Source organism: Meleagris gallopavo, chromosome 3 (genome assembly GCF_000146605.3).
Source record: "Meleagris gallopavo isolate NT-WF06-2002-E0010 breed Aviagen turkey brand Nicholas breeding stock chromosome 3, Turkey_5.1, whole genome shotgun sequence".
Lineage (NCBI taxonomy): Eukaryota > Metazoa > Chordata > Aves > Galliformes > Phasianidae > Meleagris > Meleagris gallopavo.
This window is the reverse complement of record NC_015013.2, coordinates 50,045,957-50,067,917: the sequence shown is the minus strand read 5'-3', so window position 1 is coordinate 50,067,917 and position 21,961 is coordinate 50,045,957. Positions and strand designations below refer to the sequence as shown.

The window sequence follows — 21,961 nt, the reverse complement described above, 5'->3', positions numbered from 1 at the left end:
TGTGTTCCAGCTTCCAGCTCCCTTTCTTGTGGCAGCGGCAGATCAGTGGATGACCTAATCTGCGTGATTCATAATTTGATTTGATCCTGCCGTTCTCTCTGAAAGATCATGGGAGCTCTGTCTGAATAAAGAGGGGAAATTAGGCATTCTATTTTTAAATGGCTTATGAAAACAGATACAGCAGCTTCCAAGATGGAAGGTATATCACTGCCAAGTCTTTTCAACGATTCATTTAAACTATTTGGTTTTAGTCAGTATTCATGTATTTAATTAAATATCATATATCCAAAAGGCGCGTTTATCCTCTCCTCTAGGCACTCCTTGACATATTTAAAAAATATATTTTTTACCAACAGACTCGCCTAGGGACTCCTCCATTCCTTATAATTAGCACATAATTATCACCCAGCAGCTGAAGACATAGTTAAAATTTTGTGATCCCCCGAAAGAGTTCTTCCAGATAGGCCTTGCAAGGCCTCCCCTGAAGGTCAGAAAAACCCAAAGCTCTTCTATGTGCATCAGCAGCAGTTTTCATGGGCAGAGATGCTGAACGCACAACCTTTATCATCAAGTCAGAGTGAGAAAGTTTCATTTTTTTGAAGAAATTGGGATATATAGTCAAACATAGGGCTGGTTTTAAAATATTTATTTTTTTATTACAGAAACGTGACTTAGACTTATAAAAATTCCAATTAATTGTGGCATTTCAGTTGAAATTTTAGTCTTTTTTTCTCTGATAGGAACTGTGTCTTGCTTGGAGAGTGGGGGCTCCATGTTCTCCTTGTTGATGGAACAAGAAACTCCAAAACAGATCAAAGCTTTGTGCTGTATCCGATACGCCCATAAATGTCTCCCTATTTCGTAAAGCAAGTCAACAGCACTTGTTTCTCAGCTGGGCTTAACAAGAAGAGGATATAAGTGAGACTCTGGATTGCAAACAGACAGTAAAGAGTGGTAGTTTGAGACGGTTTGTTTTAAAACAAATGTTAGTGTGGAAGCTGTAGATCCCGTTATTCTGTGGAAGTATTTGAAAGCTTTATGTATTGGTTTAAGAAGCTGAACTTTCTGGTTTCAAATCTGGTTCATGGTGTAGAGCTCTAATGTGAGCTGAAGGTGCTGTAATGAGAACAGCTTCTGGTGCCTCTGAAATAGAGGTAACTGGATGACCTCTGGGAGAACTTGGTCTGGCCTTGGCTTGGGAAGCTGCTAGCTTCCAGAACAATTTGAGTGAAAGGCACTTTCTCTCCGGTTGCAGTCCACAGTTGAAAACAAATGGTACTTGACAGTGTTTACTGGAGTCATGCTCAACTCTCTTCAGTTGTGTGAAGGTATAAACTGCTGCAGCTCTTAGCAGTAAGTCAGAGATTAAGAGAGATGCTGAACATTTTAAAGTGTTGCATCTAAAGCGTATTGGAGATGTGGCAATGATCCTGCAGGTTATCTTTCATATGCCTGTTATTTTATGGTAGTGAGGGGAAGCTTGTCATAAAGTAAGATCCACCTTGTGCAGCATATCTCATTTTGTCAGGTGATGTGTTTACCCAAAACTAAAAATGGTTAAGACGATCTCTAGAGTTACATAAGTTGTGAATGAATGCTGGATACAATTTTGGCCTTTAAATTAATGAGGAAACACCCAACCTTTAAACACAGTCAGATGTTTCTGTGATCTGTGCTTAAGTTGAATATTACTGTCACAATTGAAAATTAATGTTGCTTATTAACGAGGGAGAGCTCAAATACCCAGTTCCTGCTCTGTCGTAGGTGTAATTATGTAAGACTTTGTTTTGAGCTTCACACAATAATGCCCCGTGAATTGGCTGGACTTGGCAATTAGCAGCTGTAACACATCGAATTATAAGTGTGTGGTGTGGTATTTTCTCCGATGCATATCCCTCCATTTCTCATTTTACGACGTAGGCTTATTTTCCTACAGGAGTAAGCTATATTCAGCATAAAAGAAAGAAGTCTTTCAGAAACAACTTCCCTTGCATTTTGTTACAATCAATATTAAGAAATCTAATGTTGTGGTACATGCAAATGCAAACAGTGCAAAAGCAGAGACTTTGGTATTTCAGATGCATTGAAACTGCTGAACTCCAGTGGTGTATGGCATATGCACAAGGAACAAAACCAACCCTGTTTGAAAGCAGTCTTTAAGAATCCAATTCTGAAAACATAGGATGCGTGTTGTGATATGAAATTGCTTCCACAGTCGTGTGGTGAGCTTGCATTTTTAAATAGGTGTTTTCTTACAGAACTGCATTTTAAATGTGGCTATGTCTTAGCAAGTATGGAAATTGGAGAGAGCTATTAGTCTAGAACCATCAGTGTTAATGAAACCGTCCTGTCTGGTTTTATTCTTGTTTCCATTTACAATCTTTTCTCAAGTGTGAAGCCTACATTGTTGGAATAATGTTACTGGTGGTGTTTAGAAAAACATGTAAATATGATTCCTTTACAGTTACAAAGATTAGATGGTCATGGAGGATTTTATTTTTTTCTAATTGAGGTGTGGTACAACTTAGTTGTGAAGCTAAAGTAACTGGAGGGGCAGGATACAAAAACAGCAGGCTCAGCTGCTGTTTATCAAAATGACCAGTTAATTAATTGAATAATAAGTTTTGATAGATGGCTTCTAATGTATGTCATGTTGCTTCGTGACTGCAGCATGTCTTTTGCATTTGGTCTGAAATGTATAGTTTATATGCATGACCTTACCAAGTTTGAGTAGGTTTTAGCATCTGGAGATAACTGCACAATGTAATGAACATTATTAAAAATGACTGAGTTAGCTCTAAGGGGAAGCAAAATAGTTTTACAGTGGTACCTATTTTGCTTTTGCAAAGTCTGCTAGTGTTTCAGAGAAGAATTTTCCATGTACTGATCTTGTTCAAAGCTCTGTAACTCCGTTAAGTACGTTTTGTATGAGTACATGCTAAGGTAATTGCTTTCCACCTTAAAAGACAGTTTTTCAGTTGTGTCCTTCTGTAGATGGATGTACAACTAATATTTTCTTGTGTTCAAAATAATCTTGAGAATTGCACTAATCACACAAAATCCTGTAAATTACAGTAATGTGCCCCCATAATCTTTGCTAGCTTTCCCCTTTTGCCCTGGAAAAGGGGATAAAAATATTCCAGCACTGTCTTTTGCTTCGAGTTAAAATGGTTTAAGTCTTGCGGTACTTTCAGTCTGAACTTGATGTGACCCACTGTGTCTGAAGCTACAACTCCTACTTAATTCAAAATGCTTAACATGGGGCGATTAAGAAATGCTGGAAATTTAAATTCTCTTTTCCCTTGTGTTTTTATTCTCAAACAATATTTACAAAGGACTGTTTTTGGAGAGCAGAGTACAGTCTTTTGTCTTCAGATAAAATTGATGGCTGCAAATGAAAGAACAAAGAAGGCTCTCTATTCATGTCCCCACGTCTTTGTTTCAGTGGGCATTGTTTCAGTTTATAAGAGTTGTTTAGTACGTATAGATTGTTGGGAAGGCTGAAAGATTCCCAGGCGCATCAGAGCGGACTTGTTATACAATCCTGTTATCTCCTCAGCTGCCCACCCAGGACCTTTATTGTTTCAAGGATACCATGAAAGGCTATTTATTTTTTTTTTCACATTTGCTTTGAGGTTATCTTTTTATGCAGTAGTTTAAACAAGTCTTAGTACTTTTCTTTCAAATTATGGAAACTTTATAAAGCCTGTGATTTGATTCTAAAGCTGAGGAAACTGGCAACTGGAATCATAATTATTTTTTGATTTTACAATCTTTTTATCTTTTAAAAAATCAATGTTTGAGTGGGCTGTTGAGGCTTAGCTGCAGATTCAGGTTCCAACTTCACAGGTTGCATAGCCTCCTCGTAAATTAAACTTTGTTCCTTTCTTTACCTTTCATTATATTTCTTCTTTAGGTCCCCCTACTTAAAAAAAAAAAATAATGAAAAATTAAGTCACAGTGAAACCAGTGCCACAGTTTAAGTGGACACTTGATAATTAAAATTTCTCTTACTGGGTGCTTACCTAGATAGCTTACTAATTTGGAGGTGGGTAGCAAATTTTTGTTTCTATTGCTAGTGTGTTGAGCTGCTTAGGTAGGATCGGTAAGTGTAAGTGCATCTGGCTGTGCTACGAATCCCTCCTTGCAATAGCAATGAAATTACCCTAATAGGAGCTGGCATGCTGAGCATGGCCTAGCGTGTCAATGGGCAGCAAGCGCTTCTGCTTGGGCCCTCTTCCCTGGGAAACACGTGGTTTCTGACGCTGCTGTCCCACATCTGTAGTAGTGTTCTCATGCGCTGAGACTACCGCTCCTGTAGCAGCGTCAGCAGGGTGAAAGCCAGCATGACTTTGGTGCTGCACTTTTGTTCATCTTCAGTGCAAGTTCAGCTTGCTGCTTCTGCTCTTGAAGTACCACCAACAGGCTGTCCCCACTGCATGCCAGTGCGTGCTGCCTGCTGGGGTCTGCCATCGTAGTGGTTTGGATGAGTGCTCCCTAACCTGCCTCTGTCAGAAAGGGATTTGGTTTGTAGATGATACGCTGTTAAAAGCACGGAAACTAATCTCAAAAATTGTGGCTGCACTTGGAGACAGAGTGGTGACAGATAGCTGCGTGCTTGAAAAATTCCAGTGGAAAGTGCTGATAAACCTGTAGGCAGACTGTGGGTAATGGCTGCAACCCTCTTGCCAAGCTGAGCTGGACCAGGCACACAGCTGTAACATCTCTGTGCTCAGCCTCCAGACCTGGTGAAATTTGTCTTCGAACAGGTGGCACAGCCACTGCACAGTATGGGAATGCTCCTCCTCTTCTGTGCAGGAGGACAGAGCTTAGGACGTAATTGCCTGATGCCCTGAGTCGGTGCTCTGATGCTCAGGAAGGTGGTAAACTTGTGAAGCACCATCATCTCCTTTTTTTTCCATCCTTCTTTTTTTTTCTCATTCCCTCTTTCCTGTTGGGCTTCTATTGCGAAATGTATGCTGGTGTGTGCTTCAGCATGGCTTCAAGTAGTTCCACTTGAGGAAAACCCATTTGAGAAAGTAGAAGGGAAAATCTTTTTAAATACGTGATCAGTTTTAGGTACAAAAGCACACAGTTGCTCATGATAACAAAGTCCACATACTACTACATCTGGGCGTGCATGTGAATAGGTCTTTACATAGTGTGTAGGTGCATGTCAGATTTTTTTCAAGAGGTCTCGGTGTCTGGAATGCAGTTCAGCGTAGTGGTGTGAGAGCTCATCTGCCTTGTGCAGTTTGAGGTGTTTTGCTCTATTTGGTCATTTAGCCACATGGAAGCTTGGCTGTACTATGCAGCTCTAAAATAAGGCAAAAACAATCCACTGAAAAGAAATCATAGTCTTTTGCCACAGCAAGTTGGATGCTTTTTTTTTTAACAGCAGCAAACTGTCTTCAAAACTGGCTTACCTGTCAGTATATTTTGAACACGGAATCCTCTACAGAACAAAAAAGTTTTTGTGCTCTACTATCTTTCTTAATAAAAAGTCATTTATGAAATTTAGAAAAATGTGATTTGAAGGGAGACTTTCTTTACCAGTGAGAGAACAGTTTCAAATGCTTTTCTTTTGCCTTGTGCAAATTCAGTGAAGGGCAGCTATTTATTTAACCTAATGTTCACTGGATGGGGATTGCATTGGAATCATTTGACTTGCTATGATATCTATTTGCTAACACAGATGTAAGTACTGTTACTTTACCGCAAATGCAACATTCTGTCTTAAGTTACAGGTACTGGAGCAGCCTCACATAGAGATGTCTAAATAAAGCATTTTAAATCATTGGCTGAAGTCTTTCCTCTCAAATATATCTGGCCATGGAAAAAAAAAAGAAGTCATTTGTCTTTGTGCAACATTTATTTCCAGAGGAAGGAATGTTTTTGTTCCCCCTAAGTTTTCCACTTCAGTCTCAAAGACTGGTTTAGTTGAAATGTTCAGTTGTCAGAAGAATCAAGATTGTGTATTATTTAGATCTTACCAGACAAGTGGGACTTGTTCCTTCCATTCCAGTTATCAAAGAGATTAACCCTTTGCCCTCGGACTTCTAATTGCTGTCGTATAGAAACAAAGATGCTGTTTGTACAAGATAGCAGCAAAATGGAATGTGTGCTAACTGGAATGTTTCTCTGGTGAATAAGGGTTGTGATATTACATAAATTTTGTCTTGCATTTCAGGCACCGATAAAAGCAACTTGTGAAGACATGTTGTGCAAGATGGGATTTCCTGAAGATGTGCACAGTGCAGTCGTGTCGAGGAGTGTACATGGAGGACAGCCTCTGCTCAATGGTACTGCTAGAAAAGATGTTCTGATTTTTATTGCCTAGAATCTTAATCATAAATTAGTCTTGAAGATCTTCGTTCTTAGGACACAAATTAAGAAAGGAATATCAGTTTTTATGTAGTTAATTTTTCCTTACTGTTTGGTTACTGTTGTAGGACCTGGAAAATCGGTTGGTGTTAATGACAGCACATGGACCTATGTTCACCAAAAATAGTGTCTCAAATCTTCCCATGGTTGTCCAATAATTCCCTTTCTTAGCACAGTCTTCCCATGTATACTTCCTATTACAGCCCTTAAACTGATTTTTCATCTGCCTGTAATTTGAACCCATGTGTGAGTGTTGAGAAGGTAAAATAAGCTTTCCTTCTGCTTTCTATTTTCCATGGAAGTACTGCAGTTAGCACCTAGTCTTCGTGCACAGATCAATGCTACCATACTTCCCTTAGTAGGGAACTGTCCTTGGCGGCACTCTGGGCTGGAAGTCACATGGGATAACGGCCTCAGCCCTGCCTCTCCATATGTATTTGTTAGACAAGATGGGAGGCTGTATGGGAGCATACTTTTGGCTATATGTAGAGAATTAAGTGACTATGCTCCTTAAGTACCTGCCAAAGATAGGGAAGAGAGCTCAAACTTTTGCATACCTACAGGCAACATAGCACGGGAGAGGATAGTTTAATTTAGGCAGCAACATAGGTTGCTTTTTCGTAGTAACCGCAGGAGAGAGGCACCTGTGGAAGGCAAGACATGGGACAGGGAATTACATTGAGGGCAGCAACCTCAGAGCCCTGGTCAGTGGCTATAACTCTCAATGCTCAGAGAGGAGCCTTGCCAGGCAGCGCAGCACCATGCCAGTGCTATCTCTCGGACGGTGCACTGCTGCTTTGCCCTGGCACGTATCTGTGTCTGAGTGGCACGATGCCCAGACAAAGGCTAGCCAAGTCCCCAGCTAGCAGCAAGCTCCGCCAGTGTGAGCTCTTGCTTCTGCGTGGGATGTGCTGAAGTCAGTAGGTCTGCCCGTGTGCCTGGGAGCCGTCTGGGTGGGGAACTGGGTTCACTGCCCTTCTTGTCTTCTTGTCTCTTAAGGGCTAGAGTAGCCATCTGTGGAACACAGAGGCACCTGATGTGAGCCTTTACTGAATTTCCCAATAAGCTAAGTTTCAGTATAGAACTTTGTGAAAGAATGACATTTTAAAAAATCTGCATAAATTTCACTGTTTTCTGAACTGCTGACATCAATGTTGCTTTTATTCAATCTAATTTTGAAACTACGGAACTAAGAACATCAGTCTTAGTTTCAAATACATCTTAATAGCTAATTTAATTTTTTGTTTTCTCTCGCATATAAGTACGGTTACACAGATCAAGACTCTTGAATGAAAAACGTTCTAATAACTCTGCAAAACAAAGTAGAAGCTCTAGTCTTGATACTGCATGCTGTATGTACCAGTATCTCTCCTTAATTACATTTTTACAGACTTGTGTTGTGCTTTTGAAAAGTATAGTGGAAACGTGAATGCAGGTAGAATCGAAGAATCAATCACCTTTATCGTGTTTCAGCTTTGGTTATTAAAGCATTTTCAGTTCAGTTTCAAGGAAATATATTTTACAACCACATTCTTTTATTTTATTGAAGAATAGCTTAGAAATTCATGCATTAAATTAAATATTCAGCTAACTGAGAAGATAATACAGAGGAATTTCCCTCACTGCTCCTCCAGTTGGGAGTTAATATACCGTTCTGCTGTAGAATGTTACAGTAGTCATCAACACTGAGAACTCCTTCCATAGATGATGTTGGAAACCTGGAGAAAGGGGCAGAAACAACAGAGAACTTAGAAGGGAACTGCTTTCCAAAGGTGCCTTCTTGAACCATTGTTTCGTAATCGTTGATTATAATGCTGCTGGTTAATCATAAAATGAAAATGACATGAATTCATGAGATATGCCCTGTCCCATGGAAATTGTCTTCATGGAATTAAGTTCCTTTCTGAAATCTCTCTCGCTTCTTTCTGCTGTCTGGGAAATAAGTGAATTGCCTTCTGATTCTCAGTATTGCTCATACAAATCTGATGATAATGACTGACCAGCCCTAATTGTTTTTGAGTAAGTAACGTACAGATGGAAAACTGACTTCCTTTTTCATTACTCATCCCGACCACACAGTCCCTCCTGTTGCTTTTTAAAACTTTGAAATGAGTGAGGCATACTGTTTGTCCTTGAATGGTATTAAAATGCATAGTGTTTTAGGGAAGTTGAAATAGGAAAAAATGTACAGAGCATACAGCGTGTTCTGTATGACATCAGCATCAACTGGTTTTGAAATGACCTGGAGGAGTTTGCTTTCTACTACCATTTCCTCAGTTGCATTACTGCAATGGTTAATTCTTTTGAAAAATTCTGACATGCTTAAAAGCATATCATTTGGTGGTTACAGATAAACATACAGTCCATCATGGCATAGCTTTGACTTAAATTTAATTATACTGTCATTTTGAAATACTATTGTTGTCAAAAGCCTATTTTCTGGTTATTGAACTAGATTCAGATGATGCTACAAGTTATGTATAGTTGCATGACATTTGCTTCTTAAGTATAACCATGGGCCCGATTCTGATCTCAGTGGCCTTATTCATATCTAACTGCATAATTATGCTAGTATGAATTCAGAAGTAGCACGTATATAAGTCTTCTGTGTGATTTAGAATTGAAAGCTCTAATTTTCTTTGGATTTGTGCGTTGCTACAACAAACATAGAGGCTTTATGATCCTCTCAGTCAGTTGCAGAATAATTTGAACTTCACTTGATGTTTTCTTGACATGTTGTTTCTTAAATTTTTGAACAACAAAAAAAAGACAAGATGTTTAATATCTGTCATGTTTGTGTGCTTTTATCTTGCCCACTGGGGGGGATAAGCTTCTTCTAAGCTCTTCAATTTCAATCTCTCTCACCAAAATGTAAATAAAAATAGAATAATCATATGACTTGTTGATCTATACTTTTCAGTTGTTACAGTAATCTGGGATATTTGATTATTAAGTATCCTTATAGGAAATGCTTAGGTTTGAGAGTATGGGGCAGTGTTCTACCGTGTGCTGTATGATACTCTTTTTTTTTATATTCCTGTATTCCAGGAAGGATCAGAGTTATTCCTATTACATGGAGGAAAAAAATATATTTCTTTAATTTGTAATGAATTTCTCCATTTATTCATGTGGCTAGCTTACGTTAACTTTCACTAGCTTGTCCTTCTGTGGATTAGGGCATATATTAAGTTGGTTTCCCTGTATTCAGTTGATATGATTTGTGAAAAGTTGATGGAGAAATATATTCTGAATAAGCTTCAGATGCTTTGATGGTATTACAGTGACTTCACTAAGAATCTGGGAGGAGCTAAGTACCAGCACCTTCATTTCTGTCAAGGGAAAGAGGAGAAAAATAAGTCTCCGAAAGAAAATTAAAAGAAACTTTGTGCACCAGAAAAAAAGCGTTTATCTTATTGATAAAACTATGGAGTTATTTGGGCCTTCTTCTAGAATTGGATGTATTTGTTAAGTATTTGAAGATTGAAATATTTCAGTATTAAATAAAACAATTTTTATATGAATAACTCACCAGACTTCACCTAGAGGTCACCTAGTAGAGGATATCTAACCTGAATTTACAGACACGGTACTTCTTATTTGTTTCTTTATTTAAAATGTAATTTGTACTTTAAGTGTCATGCATAATATTTAGTATTTGGAGAAGAAGAGGTTAAGTTGAAGAGAGAGTTCTGTTTAATATATGAAATGTCCTTGCTAGTGCTCGTTTTTTCAGAGTCTTGTAGTTCATCCAGGAAAGAAATACTTTGGCCACTTGATATGCATGTCCAACCTGTTCATCTAATCTCTGTTCTATATCCTGCAAATTTTAAGATAAGAATAATGCATTTCTACTAAAATTACCCACCTAGAAAGGTTACTTGAACAATTATTTGCAGAAAAATATCTTAAACTTTCAGACTCTCAGTCTGATAATTCAGTGATTTATTTTTTTTTAACACTGCACATATTTTAATGTTGTGTCCTGTTACTAAAAGCATGATTTTAGTACTCTGCTAAACAAATTTGTTGCCTACACATGATTCTTAAATGCATTGTTTGAGCATTGTGTAGCTATCAAATAATTCTAAGCTCTTGAAGTTGCAGAGAGAAAGGAAGAAAATATTTTAGTGTTGGTCATGGAGGTAAGCAGTGATCATGGATGACTAATACCACTGTTCCATGAGCTATGTAAGCTGAAGCAAGCTGACGGAGTTGCTTCCGCTTCCCTTCCTTTTTGAGGTTGGTACCAAGCAGTTGTGAAACCACAAATTGAATGCGGTTGGTCAACTTATCTGGGATATAGCTCATGCTCCCTGTCCCCAGGTTTCTGCAGATAGATCTTGTATGATTAAATGGACTCATAATATCCTTGCTGCCTTTTCTTTCCAAGCAGTGAAGCTCTAAGTAAATAACCTTTGTTTTAATGCTTTGATATCTGATGCTAGATTCTGATTTCAGCATTTCCACTGACTGACTTTGTAGTTTACAACTTTGAACATAACTTGTTCTAAAACAATTCAGAAACATATTGCTGGGAATGTGCCACTAGGGTGAGGAATTTCTCCCTTGTTTGCTTTATTTCTTTTCATAGTGTTGGGGTCTCCTCAGTCTTAGGTGTGTCCCCATGTCCAGTCACCTGTGGTGCCATTTGCAGGTGCACGCCATGTACCTGTGTGAGCATAACTTTTTCTCTGATTTGGTGGCTGTGTAGCTGAAGATAGTAAGCTCCACTGATATTTGTTGGTTAATGGAAGGAGCCTGAGCATGAGAGGAAAGCATGGTGGATGGGGATGGTTCTCAAAAACTATTTGTGGTGAGGGAGGACTGGAGGTTCTGGGGATGGAGAGCTGCTCTTTCACCTTGCTGTAGAGTTGCATGATGTTAGAGATAAGTTCATCCATCCAAATTACTCAATTCTGTATGGGACACACTGTTCCCCAAGAGCCTGGTGGTTCTCCAGTGGTGATAAGGAAGTCTGGAAGCTGGTCTTGCACTGGACAGCTGATTTCTAAGTAACCAAAGCTGAAGAAAATCAATCCCAAGGTTAATGTTTAAGAGTGCTTGGTATTTAAATGTAACTATTGCTTTCTTCATTAGGTAGTGCAGGTGATGCATCTTCTGGCAATCCCAGATGCACTCAGCGTCTGTTTTTTTGGTGCTGTTGCTATTTTCATCATTCTATGCATAAAAATGTCCATCGTCAATGAAGAATAAAATTCCTTCTGGAAGTCGTCATGCTTAAAACAAGACAGCAGTACTGCTTTTAAGGCTTATGTTTTATTCCTTGCTATAAATAAAAAGAAAACAACACTTTTATGCAATTGTGTTCTTCCTATGGTAGCGTACACTGGCATCTTTGATATTCCAGTGAATGTTAGGAGTAGAGCCAGGAAAAGTGAAAGCAGAATCCTATTTTCAAAGAGGAAATTCTCGTTCCAAACTGAAAAAAGTTTGTGTTTTTGCAGGAAAAAAAATGAAAGTAGCAACTGCTTTGTTTGAAGTCTCCTTGCCATTAGCAAAAAAAGACAATTTGACAAGTTCCTTCCAGGCAGACAGCCAAAGACTCTCAGATGGATGGGGTCTCTCTGTGAGCTGCTGGAAAGCTGAAAGAAATTGTTTCCATTCTTCCTAAATATTTTGTTTTTAAAAAAAATTCTTTATTGCACACCATACCTGCACCCCCCCCAAAAATAAAGCACTCAATGAACAGCCACGTGCTCCTCATTACGCTTCTTTGCCCTAGCGGGAGTAAGAATGTTGTTTTTCGTTGGGTTGTTTTTTTCTTTTAAGAAGCTTATGTTGAGAATATTTGTTTTTCTTACCACTCCTGCTTAACATTTAGTCAGTTTGGTTTTGTCCTCTTCCCACGTGAAGCAGAGTAAATTTCAGTGCCACTTTTTGGTGATGCTTTGCCTGTTGACTTACTTTGTTACAGTTGTATTCTAGTTCTTACTCTCTTGCCTTTTAATCCTTTTTCTCTTCTTTTCTCAAACAGTCTTCCTGTTTGTCCTTTTTGTGTTCCCCGCAGCATCCTAAATTCTCATGTGTCAGTACTGAGCTTACTATCCTGGATTGGTAGAACTTCTTCTGTTTGCTTTAACTACACAAGCACAGCACCTGTTTTATTATTTCTGTTGCCTGTTTATCTGCCAAACTCTTTAACTTATTCTCAGACAGTTGTTCCCTGAAAAACAGAGCTTGCTTTTAATGAAGCATGAGAGTTCTGTTGGTTTTGTTGTTTTTTTTTTAAGATTTTGTTTCCTACTTCCTTTCCTCTACTCCTCAGTTAAAAGTGGAATATATCCTGGAGTATGAATAAAACATGCTCAACTTAGTGAAAAGTGATATATACTTGAATAGTGACTCCTTTTTTTTCTTCTATTTCTGTAAAATTCTACATCTGACTTGTAATACCTGATTTTACTCTCCAGTATTGAGGTACTAATTAATGTTGATGTATGTTAAACTTTACATACATAAAAGAGGGAATAAATTATAGAGGACAAACATGTAATTTCAAAAACAAGATTCCGTTATTCCTCAGGAACAGTGCTGGCACTAAAGTTGCTAGGAAGTGTAGCATTTGGATCAGTCTGTATATCCAGTAGTCAAAAAATTTATTGTTTGAGTTCTAGAGAAGCCATTCTGAAAGAAACTTGCAAACACACTAATCAAAATGCTTTCTTTTTATGAAATATTTGAATTGGGGTGAAAGTTTGTGTGTGTGTGTGTGTGTGTGTGTGTGTGTATACACACTTTCACCCAAATTCATAAACACACACACACACACACACACACGTTTTGAAACAAACAAAAAATCCTTAATCAACTATTGGCTCTGCTTTTTCCAGAAAAGGGAACTTGATTCACCTTTATTTTCTACAACTATTCTCTACAAAATTCTGCTTGTGTTTTCATTGTAGGTCCTTCCAAATATATCTCGATAGAGAGAAAAATACTCCTATGGAGAAATTACGCAGATCCTGAATAGTTGCAGTGTTCTGGAATCCGTAAATTACTATCTTGTTTAATTAGTCCAGCTCTGATAGTCATTTCTGTTTATGGTGCATTTACTTGGAATGCAGTGAATTAATTACTGCTTATTCCCTTTTCCTATATTCAGATAGTTACTTAAGAGGATCTCAAATGCAGTCTCCTTTCTCTGTGTAGAAATATGAATTAAGACAGCTGAGCCATCAGCTGCCTCAGTAAGGCTCTTGGCATGGCTCAACCGGGGATGGCAAAGTAGGTGTTAGTTTCTGCCTCAGAAGCTGAGTCTGGTTTTATCTGTTTCTGACACCATTTAATGTAGCCTTAGTTCTGTTTTAAACTGTGCCATCTGGCCTTGATTCCCAGAGGGATGTTATTTTTCCTGGAATTGCTGTAGTTGGAGCTTTCTCCAAGGCTGACCCATGCTCCAGGGGAGTGGAATGGCAGATACAAAGCTCTGCAAAGGGGCCCTCCAGAGCAAACAAAGCTGCCCTTAAGGATGACTAATTGATTCAGTGGTAGGAGACAAGTTTTATCATCACCTGGCAACAGCAGCATTAAGAATTCTATAAAGAGAGAAGGATCAGTATATGGAATACATGGAGCAAAACCTTGGGTGAGGCTGCCTGTGTTAGCATGATAAGATACACATGGTATATATAATTATTCTTTCAAGTTCCCAATTTAAGATAATCTGTTGACTAGTCATCGAGACAAAATTACTGGAGCATCTTATTGAACTGATATTATGGAAAGTACCCTTAATTACAGAACATTCTACCGTACTCAATAGAAATTCCAGTAGTATTTAAACATTTGGTAACTACATTAAATCAAATACTGCTGTGCTGAAGGCTTTGATGTCAGTTGGCAAATTCAAATACATTTTGAACTGCTCTTCTGCTGGCTGAATGCAGTGAGCTGGGTTCATTATTTTTGATTGAATGTGTCATGGTCTGATGCCTAATGTGAGCATATTTGTTAACCTGGAAACAGTAACTTTAAAAAAATTCTCTTCCGGACTTTTATGGCATGTCCTAAGCATCAGTCAGCCCCACTGAGCTGAGACTGTAGAAGGGATAGAAAACAGTGCAAGGAACAGCAGCAGGTTGTGGAGAGAAGAAAAAGAGCTGGAGTTGTTGTTATCTTCTTATTAAGCTGTAGGAGGGGGAATTGGCCTTTAATGCTTGTTAAAGCCTTTCAGTTCAACGTGACGCACCTGGTTTTGCAGTATTCTCTATATACATTATCTGGGTGACTTTTCCCTCAGAAAGCAGGGAGAAAAAGTGAGGTTAAATTCTGGTGGGGGAAGAGAGAATGAGACAGAAGGAAGAGTCTTTTGAAGATAAACTGATCTTGCAGCCAGGACATGAACTCCACTAAAGAAACACTCATAGCCATGCACTGACATGTTCTCTCTTCCAGAGACAACTCTGGGTTTTGAGGTATTGATATCCATTGCTGCCTATAGAGCAGCTTGGAAAAGCATTGCTGCGTGCTTGCTATAGGTGAGTTGGTACTAGTAATGATGATGGTATGTTTCATTGTTTCTCACTATGATTAATGCAGCTTTCTTCCCTTGAGTTGAGAGTACGTTGCATCCATGTGGTTTTTGGGATGAGTGCAAGCTGTCCTGACAACAAAACTATTCCAGGCCTTTATGATGAGCTGGTTCCCTCGAGGATTTACTACGTGGCTTATGTTGAGTTTGGGCATGGTAGAAGCAATATTGGACCTTAAGAATGGTGTATGGACTCATAAGCACTCTTCTAGCTCTTTCTTCAGAAGGAAATCCCAGGAACAGCTGTTGGTGTTACTTTCCAGTTTTCTGCCCATCGAACCAGTTCCCTCTCTGTTCCATTCGTCTGGTAAGCAACACATTCCAAGCAGTCAAAAGATAGAAGGTGTGAGCGGTGCCCCAGCTGGCCAACATAGGCACAGGCTGCCATTCCTTCCCTCAATCTCATAACACTGCAATTAAACCAAGCTGTGGATTTCCTGTGGAGATGTCCTTCTGTCTGAAAATTCATCAGCAGTTGTAAAGTAGGCAGAAGTAGCAGTTGACACTCTACATATTTCCTTCTAGCCTTTTCCAGCACGTATGTTTCTTGTTCAGATTTGCACTGCTTGGCACCAGCATGGAGAGAGGAGAGAAGAAATGGACCTGCTTTGGGAAAGGAGATAAGTTAGTGAGCAAAACGGTCTGCTGATGGTAATGGAAGAAAAGGTCACAGCTAAATGAGATTCCACAGCACTGGAGTCTCTGTTGGTGGCAGGCTGTTGTTGTATGTTTATTTGTTGGGGTTTTTTGGTTGGTTGGTTGGTTTGGTTTTTTTTTGCTTTTCTCCCTTTCTACTGCTGTTTGATTTACTCCAGGGTTGGGCAGCACCTTGAGGCCTGCCCTGGCAGTGTGCTGCCCTGGCAGCAGCTGACCCATGGCTGCCCTGCTGCTGGTAGTCCCCAAGGACTGGACACCCGGGTTGAGTTCTTCCAGTATCATTTCACCATCTATGAGGTTTTGGTAGAATTGTGAGCAGTGTTGGAAATTATGGCTTGCCTGCAGGAGCAGATTCTTTTTTGTGTACTGTGCTCTTTCAAGAACAAGGTTTTGTTTGTTTTTGAAAGTTAATGGCACATAGCTCTCAGGTTGTAGAGAAGAATTATTTAAGCCCCTCTGTGAGTTCCAGTTTAACATTCCCTTAAATAGGAAAGTTACGAATCCCTAAAAGCATAATTTGTAACATAAAAGCTATCAAAATAGCAGTGCAATCTGTTAAAGTGTTTAAAAAATTGATTCTCTGCAGTTTAAAATGTGAAATAAATGTACACTAATTGTTTTGAATGGAGATGAAGATGGTGTTTGAAGCCAGTCTTAAAAGGAATTAGTTAGATAGCACTGCAGTTAATGGTGGAGCACTATTTTTCTGTAACGGGCTTAGCGATGTTCTCTAATTAGCTTGCAAATTGATATTCAAATATAAGTAAACTGGCAATCAAATACAAGCAAAACATCTATGTAAATAGACTTTGGGTTTCTGCATTTAGCATACCTGTATGAAAAACACGTGTGTGTGGAGGTTAAGCTCTTGCTTCTCTTTTGGCATGGGGCTTTATTAATGGTGGCCAACTGGTTGTATTAGTCAACATTTTGATTCAAGCATATGAAAAGAGAGGGGGGAGAAAAACCCTTTTCTTCTACAAGTGAGTGGCTTTTAAACATTAGTAGCGGTTAATGAATACTGAGCATTTCTGGGAGTTTTTTGGTCTTTGTTTCTTTTGGGTTTTTAGCTTTGCAAATAGGATTTGATGCATAGCTGAGGTCAGTGGGAATTATTCTGACCTTCCTGGATTTGGATTCTGTTTACGCTCATTAATATAATAATTGCTGTGCAGTACACTCATTTATATGTTAACACTTAAGTCTTGTGACAGAAACCGGATGCGTAAAATGTTACTGGTGTTTGTGTCCTGGGGCTTTCTGCTGTATAGAGAGTGCAGGCTCTTAAACTGTACATTTGTCTACATGCCTGGCTTAAAGTAGTTAGTAAATTTGAAAGAGAACCATGCAACAAAATCTGTTCATAGGTACTGTTGTGAGGAATAGAAAATAAAGGTCATGTTTAAAATGCATACTTCAGTTTTTTGTTTTTTGTTTTTTGTTTTTTTTTTCAATTTATGAAATATTGCCACTGACATGCTGATAATTGGCTGGGCACCCTCTGTTTTTGTATTGTTTGTTTGTCAGGTGAAAGTATGACTGTATCATCTCCACATACTCCTTACATCCTGTCCATAGTATTTACTATTTGGCACTGGCTTTAATGCCAGCAGTTGTTTGAAGTAGATTTCTCTAAACCACATTCAAATCACGATTCATTCATTACACCTAATTGTTTTTGTAGCTTAGAATCAGTTTTCAATGCTGGCTGTAGTCTGTGTTCTTCCCAAGAAGGAAAAAACAAACCGTGTGTTAATTGTTTTCTGTAAAGCAGCTGGTACACTTTTTATACCGTAAAAATAACTTCTAATTCAGTGTATGTTTTCTTTTCATATAGCCACACTATTTTACCATGCCTTAGTGCATGTGTGTGCTCTTCTAAAAAAATAGTCCATTAATTCATCTCTTGGAGGATGGCTGATGGGGGACCGCTTGTCCTTTCTAGGTCACCAGGTCAGATGCAGCCTGCCGTCTGTGCCCAGTAGCCTCTAACTGATAGATAGCTTGTCTGGAGGCTCTGCAAACATTGCATTGGTTGGTTTGGTTTCTTCTGCAGGAGAAACGTTCTGCAGGAAGTTTACGTTAAAAATGTACTTATTACATAAGAGTAGAAAAATCAATTAATGGAAAATGCGTAGGGAGCATTTGTGCAAATTAAAGTAGCAGGAGAAGGTCAGTGATGTAGCAATGTTACAAGTCTAGAACAGGAGAGCGGTGAAACAGAGTGCTTAGATGCAGAGTTAAGGTAAGTTACGGTAGGAGTTGAGACAGCTTGAAGCAGAAAGTACATCTATTGTTTTTAGGCCTGGAGGTAATTTTGTAACCCCTGGTGTTGTTTCAGCATGTTTCCTAAGTCCATATTGCGTTGAAATTAAAAACAAAATAAATCCAAGAAAAGAACACAAAACAAAACCTTGTTCTTAATTTTGCATGTCACTGTCTGCACTTTGACTGTGTTAAGTCTCATTTAATTCAAATCTTGTCATTTGCAATTAAATATTTGACTATGGTACATGCCACTATTTATAAAAACAGATCACTTCATCCTCAGGAAAGGTAAAGATCTGCTAGTTCTTTTTTTGTTTGTTTGCTTGTTTTGTTGGCAACAAAGACTATAACTTACAGAGCAACAAAACCCAAAATAAAAAATTGAACACTAAAATATAAAATTTTGCTAGCCTTTAATGGGATCATTATTTAGAAGAAACAAAGACTGGTGGAAGTACAGGTGTTCCTGTCCGTCAGAACTATTTTGCAGGAGCTGTTCTGTTGTGTGCTCCCTGCAGAGCTTCCCGCGGCTGCTGTGGTCTGACTGCATGGGGTTGAAGGTTTGCTTCGGGCAAAGGCAGTCTGTGTAGCTGTGGTTTTTATATTCCAGCTGATCTTAAATTAAAAGTGCATTCCTCTTGAATAAGTGATCTGACACAAATCTGCTTCTCAATTTTTGAAGCTGCTTTTATAACACAGCTCATCAATAATGGACTGAGTAAGTAAGCTCTAAATGTTTGTGCTCCTTGCACAGACTGTAAACTTTCACTCGTTAACCTTTTTGTAGGGCAATCAAAGAAGAGTTCAGAAAAAGATGTTTTTTTAAGCCCACGTGCTATCTGCTGAAAGGCTGCTGTGTAACTTTAGGTAGGTACTGTATGAGAACGTTCTTCTTGGATTTGGTCAGGAAAAGAACTGTGTTGCTGAGGATGCTGAGAGAATGGTCGAGTCTGTTGCTCAGTAAGGGACAAGCAGTGTTTTTGGATTGTTGCATAATGTACCTGCTTAGTTCTGATAAAATTATCAGGGGATCAATGCTTATTTATACATGGTCTCTTTTAGTACGTTTTATAATCAGTGCGCATGCAGATGGATGTTGTATTTCTCATCTTTTGAATTTCTGTTTCTACAAAGTGTTTGAAATAATTTTTCTTCAGTGCAGTGAATAAAGCCATTAAAGTTTAGCTTGTAAAATGTTTTTTGCTGCAGGCTGTAGAATTCCATAATTGGATTGCTCAGGTGTCTTAAGCCCTCTCTGATAAATACTGCAGGTTCCTAGCAATAGTGTGGTTTATGAAACACACTGAAAGACTTAAAAGATGCTGGCACGTGGGCTTACTGACAAAGACCAAGAAGATTAGGAGACCAATTTAGGAGATTGATAGCTCCAAGCTCCCTTTACAGTAAGAGTACGATTTTCCCCAAATTAGAGTACATAAGAATTGCAGAGGAGCAGTTCAGAAATTACAAAGTATATCTTGCTAGTGAGAGACAAACATCAAATAAATGTGGAGTAACATAAGGTGCTGATGTTGTCCAGCTTGTGCATGACTCTCCTAGATCGGAACGCGCTAAGAGGTTTGATGCAGAGTGACTTACGTGGCTGTGGATGAAGTGGCTAAACTAAACATTGGTCTGGTTTGGGGCTGTAAGAGATAACAGGACCAAGGGTGGTGGCCTGGGAGAGAGAAGGGGAAAAATGATCTGTGGTGATACGAGGTTGAATGGTACCACTTTTCTGATGTGAGTCACACTTGAGAAAGTTCAACAACCCCATTCTCCTTCAGTGGTAACAGTGGAGCCCTATTAGACTGAACTTCTTAAATTGAAGGCTGAAATTCTATATTACACTTGTGGTGACCTAAGGGTTAAAAAATAAAAATAGTTGCCATTGAAAACATCAGTCTCACACTTCTTCAGCCTTAACTTGAGTTCCTAATGCCTCTCCTGCATGGGATACAGCAGTTGTGCATCCTCAGTGTGGGTTAATGCAGATCAGGCAGGCAGTTTGCCTGAAGCAGGACAACCAATATTCCATTGGATCTGCCAGATGGATTGCTTGTCCTGTGGCTGTTCTGCAGGAAGGGAAGGAGGTGGGTTCCTGGACTGCCAGACCACCTCCTCATAACTGTAATGCCAAGAGCGCATGCCAGCTACATCTACTTCCCTCCTTTGTAGGTCTTCATCCTACATCAGTGACTGGCCAATAGTAATGCTTTGCTGTCATCTTAGGTGCAATAGATCTGCAAAACCTGAAAGGCTTATTTGATCATCTAGTATGCAAATGAGATGACCTTTCTGCTGTGATTATTTTTTTTAATGAATGTGTAAATCATGGGTATTTCACTGTTAAATGAAGCCCTTCTGTGAAATATGAGTATGATGTGCATCGTTTTAATCTTTCTCCAGTCTGTCCATTCTCATTCTCACTGCTGTATCAATCCTTAAACTAACCCCTTAATCAAATGGCAGTCTGTTTAGACCAGAAGTTCCATAAGTCTTATCACAAACACACAAAGCGGAGTGAAGTGAGCGAGGCTGACTGCTGTAGCTGGAAGCCCCTTCTGTACGCATCCATCTTGAGCTGCTTCTTCAGCCACCCCCACTCATGTAAAACACGACAGTCTGCCTGGGCAGCTCTGGGGGCTTTCCTTTGTGTCAGGAGCTTTGAAGCACGGCTCAGCTGGAGCCTTCTGCAGCTGCTGAAGGTGCCGCTGCCTCCTGCAGTGTGCTGGCTCTGCTGGAGGCTGCCGTCCTGCAGTGCGACTGATCACAGGCTGCATGCCCTGCTTCAGCCTCAGTGGGTCAGAGCCTGGTTTGAAATAGCAGTAAGGCTGTACTGAAGCCAAGACAACGAATATGAATTGGAATGGCTGAGACAAAATTAGAGATCTTCTGTCAGGTCTCGCAAGGCACTTTTGTCAGCACGGGGAGGGGTGGGGGAAACAGGTGGCTGAGGCTGTGGCTTTTCTGCCTTTTCTCCTCACCCCATTTGTTCATAGGGGACTTCTAAGGCAATCCTTTGGAGAGGTCTCCAGCAGTTTTCTGCAGTGAGTTCTGGGGGTGGCAGGGACCGGTGTTTTTTAAGAGCAAAGTGGTCAGGACTGAAGTTGAAGGCTAATTGCAAGTGTTTCTACTGTAGTAAGTGGGGTTAAGAAAAAACAATCCTTATAATAATCAGTTTGATAAAGTTGGAATTGAAAACAGCAGGAATGCTTCCATTTAACCTGAAGAACATGGCTTGTTTCAACAACATTTTTTAAGTATCCTTTTCAAATTATTTGCTCCTAAGATCTTTACATAGCACAGTCTGCTTCTCTTCTCAAATTAGTGGGCAGCATAAAAGTAATGTGTCAAAACTGGTGGGATGTGCAGATATAAGATGGAGAAAATTAGTTCCAGAGTTTCTAGCAATGAAATTCAAGGCAAATCTGTTTATTAGTTTAAAATCAGTATCAAACATAGAAGTTTCTGGTATTTAGATTTTTATTTTTTCGGAATATCTCAACTGTTGACGATTGTAGAATCTCCTCTAGATCTTACATTCTAGGCAAGGGATGCAAGTTATTTTTATATATTATGTGATTTTTATAGTGAATGTCGGTCATTCAAAGATGAATAGGAGTAAAGATGCCTCTGGAGACTAATAATTAATGCACTATTCTCTGTGATAATACCATACTGTATCTGATGGCATAGGTGTGTTTCTTCAGATAAAGATTTTATGATACCTAATTTTATTTAATCTGAACTCGCGCTCAGGAGTTAACTGCTTGCTTTTTCTTACGACTTGAACGATTTCTCTGTGTGGGTTTTCACTTAAATGAAAGCTGGAAATTAGGAAAAAAATGTACTATCAAAATACTGATGTGCAACTATGTAATCTGAGCATCAGAAGTTACATTAGCATTTCATACTGATTTCTGTGGATTTTTTTCGTTTGCCCTTGACTTCTAATGAGACTATTAGCTACAAGCGATATCAGTGCCCTTGGGCAGATCCTGATTCTGAGACTATGAGCTGACAGCTGTGGCCGGAGGGGGTTGTTCAATGCAATACAGTGTGGCTTTGCCAATAATTTTAATTTCCTAAACAGACTTA

The 21,961-nt window shown here is 39.2% G+C and overlaps 1 protein-coding gene across 1 annotated transcript in view; it reads left to right on the top strand.

The window, feature by feature from the left end:
• Positions 1 to 6,168: 6,168 nt before the first annotated feature.
• The window catches only part of CDH2 (cadherin 2), a 102,132-nt gene continuing 86,339 nt past the window's right edge, over positions 6,169 to 21,961 (top strand). Inside the window, exon 1 of the mRNA XM_010708857.3 lies at positions 6,169 to 6,302. Coding sequence (XP_010707159.1) covers positions 6,218 to 6,302 — 85 coding nt within the window. The 5' untranslated portion in view covers positions 6,169 to 6,217. The remainder of the gene's footprint in view (positions 6,303 to 21,961) is intronic.